The sequence below is a fragment of the Anguilla rostrata genome, chromosome 6 (assembly GCF_018555375.3).
Source record: "Anguilla rostrata isolate EN2019 chromosome 6, ASM1855537v3, whole genome shotgun sequence".
NCBI lineage: Eukaryota > Metazoa > Chordata > Actinopteri > Anguilliformes > Anguillidae > Anguilla > Anguilla rostrata.
The window spans coordinates 15,023,361-15,032,380 of record NC_057938.1 but is presented as its reverse complement, the minus strand read 5'-3'; the positions used below and the strand labels follow the sequence as shown (position 1 = coordinate 15,032,380).

General features: G+C 39.3%; 1 protein-coding gene across 2 annotated transcripts; it reads right to left on the bottom strand.

Annotated features, from left to right (window-relative positions):
• On the bottom strand, nucleotides 1-3,347 carry dusp12 (dual specificity phosphatase 12). 2 transcript variants are annotated; one of them, XM_064338591.1, is made up of 6 exons: nucleotides 2,693-3,347; nucleotides 2,446-2,559; nucleotides 1,961-2,079; nucleotides 1,358-1,451; nucleotides 1,033-1,225; nucleotides 1-356 (listed from the first exon to the last, which is right to left on the bottom strand). In XM_064338591.1, the coding sequence occupies exons 1-6, from the start codon at nucleotides 2,944-2,946 to the stop codon at nucleotides 207-209; spliced, it is 924 nt and encodes a 307-aa protein (XP_064194661.1). In that variant the 5' UTR covers nucleotides 2,947-3,347; the 3' UTR covers nucleotides 1-206. The 2 variants fall into 2 exon arrangements, with proteins under 2 accessions (XP_064194661.1, XP_064194662.1); XM_064338592.1 differs by having other exon boundaries at nucleotides 3,257-3,343.
• Nucleotides 3,348-9,020: the final 5,673 nt, after the last annotated feature.

Below are 9,020 nucleotides of genomic sequence, written 5' to 3'. Positions count from 1 at the left end.
TTGTTTCTATGTACATATTTATTTCTGAGAAAATTTGCTTAATTACAAAGAAAACTAATATAATTACATAGACCATGCCCGAGCCATTTCAATGCAGTCTTTGTCCCAGTTCACACATTGTCAGAAGAGAACTCCTTGCTGAGATGATGACAGAAATGCAACTCGATAATGGAACTAGGGAATCTCTGCTTCAGTCATCTGTACTGTTATTTAAGCGATGGTACATTCATGTGTTTGATTTCATCCACTCGGTTCTTGTGAATCTGGAAAGCAGGCGTAATCCATCGACCGCATGAACACTGCTCTCCATACCAGTTGAATGAGCCCAGCTTTGAGCTGCACTTTGGGCACAGAAGCTGTAAAAAAAGAAAAAATTCAATCTGAATCACAGTGCTATACATTTCCATAAGACATGTATCTGCATTATTTTCTAAATTAAATCTGACATTTATGATGCACACACATGCATATGTACAGAAACAAGAGAAAACACAACCTCCTATAAGAGTTCCAAAGCCCAAGCACATTATGGTAAAGTTGCCCAAAAGGAACAACTTTTTTATGAGGGCCCTTGTCAGTCAGAGCCCATGAAATCATCCTAACCTCCTCCCCCAACGCCCCATGCAGCACCACTACTGACAGGTATATGCAACGATATTAAAAGCCACAACTTCCTATTATACCTAGAGTAAGTAATAGTATTAGAAGCTCGTATAATGTCCCTGTACCTCCCAATAACTTTCTGACAATGGGACTTTTTCATTACATAAATGCAACATATTTGTGTTTTTATATGCACAGGCAATTAACTGTAAAACTAATACTGGTGTTCGACAAAAAAAACTGCTTTCGCACTGTTCAATCAAAATTCGGAGGCATTCTTTGTGTTTGCGTCTTGTCCCTAAAGTATAACAAGAGTAAGAACAACTTGGCAGACAACAGTATATATAAATGGTAGACAGTAAGATACAAAGGAATGTAATAAGGGACAATACTAAAACTGTACTGAAAAACAGAATCAGCCAGCATTACCTGTCCATCTAGCACACCCAGGAGTGCGGGCTCCATCCACTGCACGGGCTCAATGAAGTACGACGTGCACTGCGTTTGAATCGCAAGGCCGGGTGTGCGGGCTGCCGCGTCAACTGTTTTCTTGTGGGCAAAGGCAGCTGGTCCACTGCCCACATCGTGACTAAGAATACTGGAGCCACGAAATAATGTCCGTCTAATGGGCGAGAGGACAGAGAAACTGGTAACGTGTGGCTAATAAAGTTTTTAAATTATGAATATACACCATAAACCCAGAATAAGGGGGATGGGAAATGTGCTTTTTTAAAAGTATGACTCCACCACTTGCCTACACTTCCTGCATCTGTGGACAACCTCGCTGCCGTGGGATAACGCTATCATTGGATCAGCAGCGAACACTTCTTTTGGCACACTCTGTAGCTCTGAAATACAGACAGAACCTCATTTAAAATAAATTGTTAAAGCAATTTTCATTCAGACAAAATTATTATGCATATATGTAGATGATTTTAGCATAAACTTTTAAATAACCATAATGCTTATTAGTCCGTATTGCATGATGTTTATGCGCAATTGTGCATTCACTTATAACTTTATTCTCTTCATGCTTGCATTTTGTCTAACTGGTTGTACGATATACATAATTTTCAGTACATTGGACAACAGTTCCTAAAAACTCTTTAGTTCTAGGTGCATTGTACGCTTCTGTGATGCAGTTAGTAAGGCATGGCAGTCTTATTGTCACCATTTTGAATCCTGGCAAGCAATCCTCAACAGACACAACCCACTCCTTATGGGAACCATGTGTTCGGATTGACTACTGGCCTAACTTAAACCCAGCCACATAATTTCCAGGGCAAGCAACTTATACAATATTCAAGCGCATATGATGCTTTTTTCAAGAACAGATGACAGTGACGCTGACATGTACCTGGGTACTTATCTGTGATTTTCTGGAGCCGGTATTGCTTGTACACAGGACTGGTCATGTCCACTTCACAGTCCATTGATTCATAAAGTGCCAACTGGTTCAAAAACTCGTCATTGATCCTAGAGGCCCACATCAGTTAACAGGTTATACAAAGTTACAGGTTCATTACAGTCTAGCGCATGAAAACATTTGAAGGATCAAACAAAAATTTAAAGGGCTCCGCTGGTACTACTTTGCAACTTCAACAGTTCAATCAAATGCAATCATTTAACATATATATCAAAATGAGCTTAAATGAGTTCAAATGATCCCTGAGTTTATACCAGTTAAGTATCAGACTGTTTGGTTGGATGTACAAAGCAGGCAACACCTATGGTCTTGACTTACCCACTGTGATATGCTGGGGACGACCATATGAGCATGCTTCCAAAAACGACTAAGGTATAAAAAATGAAAATTTAAAAAAAATTCTCTGCAATACTTACTTTACATCCGGTTTTATTTGCTGGAGCTTAGAATAGGCATCAGTCAGGGTCAGTTTGTTTGATCTCATCAAAAACGCAGTAACCACTGCAGCACTCCGACTTCGTCCTGCATGACTAAAGCAGAGGATTCGTGTATTTATATATTTAATTCATTTTTTTAAGAAATAAATACAATAATTAGCACCACAAAAACAAATACGACACGTGCATATTACAGTGTACTAAGGAATTAGTTTGTTATTAATACCAATGCACAAGGACCGCAGATGAAGGTGCTTCCAAAGCTTCAGAGATGAATTGCACACAACTGTCCAAAGAGCTCAGCAGATCCGCGCACATGTCATCCAGGGAATAGATAAACTTCGTCTGAAATGATCCTTGCAATTTCGGTTCTTCGGAGTCGACCGTAAGTATGTGTGTGATGCCTGCTCTGGCTAATTCACAACAGTCTGCCAGGTCAGAGGCAGCTCCAATGTACAGTCCTGTTTGTACAGCAATCATGTTTTCCACAAAGATACCAATGAATATTTTTAAAAGGCGGAAAAAAGGCACTCCAGCCACAAATAAAGAAACTTTTGATTTGACAACAAAATGTTTCCCTCTATGTTACTACGGTCAGATGTCCGATAACGGAGTAGCTACAAGATCATAAAAAGTAGGGTGTTTCAAGTGCTGCGTCTCGCAGCGTTTTTCTCCCTCGTGCAAATATCAATTGTTTCATTAGTCTTTCACTGAACTAGCGGGCGTTAGTTAGCAAACTAACGGGATAAATGCAACAAACTGAAGAAGCAACAAGGTTCAACAAACAGACTTCATGCATAGGTACACAACACAACACCCTCGCGTGGTTCTTCTGGTTCCTGTCATAATATGAATCCGATGTCCCCACAAGCCCGCTTTCTTTAGTTCCGCTATAAAAAATTTTTAAAAATTTTAAAAAACACAGTGCACGTTACAAATTGTTAGTCAACGTTCCATTTCTGTCATGGACGCTATAAATTATTTCTTCCATCGATTGCAATTAAGAACATGCATATTTACAGTTAGGGAGCTTTTTAGCTTCAGTAGCTTGCTAAAAAAAAAAAAAGTAGGAGTAGCCTACGGCGTCAGTTAGCTAACTGCTGCTCAACTATGATAAGTTACAGTACGTCGGCAAGCATGGTGTTGTGGCGTAACAGTATTTACTTTGCATCAAGGAACGTTTCCATGTAGGCTACCGTCCCCGCAGCCAATTGATCTATGTACATGCGTATGTTTTGATGTGGGGAACCGCTCGGAACGCGTTCCCTTGTTAAATCAGCAGAATGAAGACCAGTCATTCTTCTAATGTCATGCCACTTTCACCCACTGGATGGCAGCAAACGACCTCGTTCATTTTACCGTGACTGAAATAGCCCATGGCCCTGTAGGCCTATATGTATAGAATTATCTGGGTCATTTGCTAGGTTTTGGCACTATGATTTGACTTTAAACGTAAGCACGTGCATTCATGAACCCTTACAATATTTAGTTTGGCCTTATTTTGTTCAAACAGATCAATCAAATCAAAAAACTGTTGGCTAGGCTATGTCTGATTCTCCCACCGTAGGCGACAAATAGTAAGCTTTCTTAAATCCATGGCTTAAATCATACGCAGCCTACTTAATTCCTTAAGGCCTAGTTGGCTACTGTTGGGTTGGCTATTTAACTGCCAGTTCCCATGGGAAATGGGAATTATACAGCTATGTTCAGAATATCCACATTTTAAGGGATTTTAATAAAATATAGTCTAAATTGTAATAAGTGGTGCCTAAGTAGGCTATCTGAATGTGGTAATACCAACAAAGAACAGACTGTTTTGTCCAGTTGGAAAATTACAGTATTGCTTAATAGGAGTGTCCAATCTTATAACAGAATTGGCCAATCTGGGTGCAGGTTTTTTGTTTTAGCCCAGCACTGATGTGTGATTCTATCCATCCATTATCTAAACCCGCTTATCCTGAGCAGGGTCACAGGGGGTGCTGGAGCCTATCCCAGCGTGCATTGGGCGAGAGGCAGGAATACACCCTGGACAGGCCGCCAATCCATCACAGGGCATGTGTGATTCTACTGTTAAATTAGATTAATCAGGTGTATAGTGCCAGGTTAAAATCTGCACTCACATTGGCCCTTTTCTGATTATATTGGCTACCCCATGGCCTCATGGGGCGTAGAAGAAATTATTTACTAAAACAGCTTGTTTCATTCCAAACCAGTGTTTCCCCATAATATTAGATTTTTGACATCAAGCAGCCTTGCTTTAGTTTCTCCCAGAGCTGTCCAAAAGATCTGACCTGCACTAGAAATAGTTACATGACAGTTCCTTTATGGCATGTTGACACGGGATCTTGGATTTATTAACATTCTTCAGACATAGTAGGCTGTGATTTGCGTAACAAGGGGCTATACATTAGTGGTCACATGCTTTGATTTCATATCAGAAACTGAATAGGAGTAAAAACCAAGCATCTGTACGCTACTACAGAACTGTCATAGCGGACCTTTTCTTTATTCATCATCTTACCATGAGTTACTATTTGCCCTACAGTAGTGGGCCAGGCAACGTTATTTCCAGGGTTTACTGGATTTATGTTAAATAGGAATATAATATATTAAAGACTGTGTAATAGGTTAATTGCTGAATTATTTGAGTCATATTAAACGGTGTGCATTCTTTCTTAGGCCTACCATACAGGACCATGCTAAGCAATTATATTGCAAGTTAAAGGTGAAAGGTTGGCTTTTGAATAGGATATTGTCTGTTGTATCCTTAGACTACATGTCCAACCTTTAGGTTCATGAATCGCTCAGAACAAATTATAGATAATGTAAAATTATGGATGAAAAAGGCCCCACATTTCATACAGGTGTCTGATGACCTAATCAATAAATAAGGAAATAAATACTGCAAATGGTTATTGCTAATATATAATAGATCAGTACACGCTTGCTCCTTCAAGGTATATTCTCGGACTTATTACATGATTTTTAAATGGTGTATAGATGGGTTGCATTTCAGCATGATGCCCAAGAGCAGGTGCCCAATGCTTGATCTCATTGGGTTCCTTGGAACAGGTGTGGCTTAACCTGTGGTGGTCTCGCAGAGTCCATTACAGACCTGACCCAGGAACTTGTTCCTCTTAAGACCTCCTTGTGCTTGGTCTGTTTATTGTATTTTATTATTGAAACTTTTCCTTCTCAAAATGACAAGATAACCTTTCTCCTGCTAAGTATATTTCAGCACAACTCCGAATGTTATTGAGAAATGTAATATTTTGGAATGTCTTATTTCGTTGTATGAATCTGAAGTGGAAGAGTGCACATTTCATTTTTGTGCTATTTGCCACATGAAAAAAAAAAACTGGTGACAAGCAATATTCTACAGCAGGCTACCATTGGATTCAGTTACTTATCCAGCTGTCTAAAAGGCTATGCATCACTACAGTACATCCTGTTTTGAAAATTGAAAGTTGCGTTGAGACTGACTGAAGTAAATTTTGTAAGTTAATCAATCTGAAAAATATGTTAGCACCTTCTAGACCCAACAAGGGATTAACCGATATAGATAATGCGAGGGACAGATTGCACATCTTCATGCGATAATTTACACAAAATGGATTATGGCCAGGCAAACTGGGATAGCTATATAACCGCAGACTCTCTGTTACTGAAACAATGATTTTGTGATATAATTTAAAACATATGACTTTCTGTTCAAACAGGCTGCAAGCCTTTACTGTATGTAGACTACAAAGGGTATTTTTCCTCATAATTTCTCTTGCTACAGTAGCCAGCATGATTAATCATACACCTCCTTTTCCTGTATTCTCATCACACCCCTGCATGTCTCATATGGCTGTTTTCTGGGGCATAACAGCTGAACAAGGGACATGGCTTAATCATTGGACTCCAGTAATGACAGTGTCTACAAGGTCAGACATCTATAACACTGCTCTGGGAATAGGGGCATGGTTGATAATAAAAGTAATATAAAATGAAAATAATTGTTGTTTATTTTTTTACTAACACAGTTTTAGATTTTAAGTACTTTTAGAGCAAATATTTGGACAAAGTTTAAGATTTGACTACATTTTTAAGCTTTGACCCCTGATTCTGTTTAATGGAAAGGTGTGTCAGCAGGATTTGCTATGGGTATGTAAAATATGGAACGTTTTCTCTGGATCTAAAGTTTTTGATTATATTTAACATACTACTTATTTTGTAATGCTAATTTAAAATAACAAACGGGGACTGTCCAGAATGAGCTGCAAGGTGTGACATTTAGGAAAGCTTGGACCCCTCTGCCTACTAATTGAAATACAAGAATTCCATGATGTCCTCCTGTAAAGTACAATGGGTGTTTATCCTGTATAAATCAAGTGTTTTTGTCAGACATAACTGTATATTTCTGGTTAAGTGGGGACTCCTTTCTTTCTCTTCTCCTTTCTTGATGGTGTATCTGGGGTTTCCTTCATTTTATACATCTTGTGTTCTTCCCTTACCCGGGGGTTCGATGGCTTTCAGGTGGCTTTGGGTCTTGTTTTAACATTTCAGGTGATGTCCTCCTGTAAAGTACAATGGGTGTTTATCCTGTATAAATCAAGTGTTTTTGTCAGACATAACTGTATATTTCTGGTTAAGTGGGGACTCCTTTCTTTGGCTCCTTTCTTTCTCTTCTCCTTTCTTGATGGTGTATCTGGGGTTTCCTTCATTTTATACATCTTGTGTTCTTCCCTTACCCCGTGGAAGGTTCTGGAGGCTTGCACGGTGGCTATTGGGTCTTGTTTTAGCATTTCAGGTGATGCCTCTCCTGGGGCCAGGTGCTTTCCTGTTGATTGTCAGCATGATTGCTTTCGCTGATTCTCGCGCATGCGATGGATCCAGCCTCGGCTTCCGGCCTCCTCCGGCTTCCACGCCTGGAGAAGGTCCAGGCCGGTGGGACTGAAAGGAGTTGGCTGGGAGGTCCTACCCATCTGTTACACCAGCACACTCAATAAGCTGCCATCTTCCTGTTTTCTTTTTTTCCTGCCTGTGTGTTGTTGGTCTCACTGCACAATTGTTTTTGGCCTATGCTTCCTGCCTATTTATTTCTTAATTTAGAGTTAGCCTATTTAAATCCAGGTTTTGGCCATCCTCTCTTTGGGAACTGTTATTGTTGCCACCACATGTCATTTTTCTTGTTCAGATTAATATTTAATTATTACTTTAATCATTTATCAATCTGTAAATTTTGCCTTACTGTGTATTGATATTACTGGATATTGAGTAGCATAGTAATAGGATATAGCTTGATAGATTCAATCAGTGATGTCAAGTAAACAATAAATTTGGAAGACATCATTTTCCTTTGCTAAATTATTTATCTGCACCCTTCATACTGGAGGAATTAATGTTTTTATAAGGAAGCTGTTTTGTTCTTATGATCCTGTTCTGTTAGGAAGATACATATAACCCTCCCAACTGGCTTGTTCAGAACAGAACCAAACACTTTTCACTTGTTCCTTGTTTTAGGGAACCTACAAACCACACCAACTAGAACAAAATCAAATAATGGTTGTTATAATATATACACCTGTTTTGGAATGGTCATTTGCTATATCCTCGGTCAATTTTGGAGGGTGCGCACTAGCCACCAAAATAAAATCCACTGTGTCTTTTCACTCTGAGCCCCACCAGTCCAGGTGCCATGGTTACTGTCTGAGGACTGTGCCACTGATGCAGCCAGCCCAAGCAGACTGCATTCATTCGATTGCCAGGAGAGCTGCTATTGTGCAGTGATGCAGGGGATACCATGCCTGGGACAATGCTATGGCCAGCTGTGTATTGACACTATTGGCCAGTCAGCATTGACAGGGTGTATATTTCATCTGAATTGCAGGGCACAACACTGCACTAAGTACAGGAGTGCCACTTAGGCCCATATAGTACTGCAACCTGCTTAAAAGAATAGCATGATTAGAATATGTACCAAAATATTGTATTCTTACAAGTAGAATGCACTGAAGTCAATGGATTGAGTGTACAGTTAAATGCAAAAGTACATCATTTTTGTTGTATTGGCTCTGTACACCAGCACACTGGCTTTGAAATAAAACAAAGAACATGGGGTTAGTCAGCTTTAATCCAACGGTATTTACATTCATATTGGACGTCCAATTGCTTTTGCTCCCCTAAGATGGGGGGACTATGTATAAAAAGGGCTGTGATTCCTACACAGTTCACCTGATATGAATGTAATTACCCTCAAATTAAAGCTGACCGTCAGCACTTTAGTCTGATATTCACTGTTTTTTTCCAAATCCAATCTGCTGGAGTACAGAGCCAAAACAACAAAAATTGTGTCACTGTCCCAATACTGTTGCATTCAACTGTATGTGTATACAGAAAATGTATGCTTTCATTCTGTAAGCCTAGAACCAATCTTTTGTAATGAACTGTTTTATGTATTTTGTTCATTACAGGGTTTTTTTCTTTAAAAAAAAATGTTTTAAACTTTCTCAAATTGGCAAGATGGTTGCACTTTGTCTGGTTCCACTACCACTTCCAGCTGCTTTTGT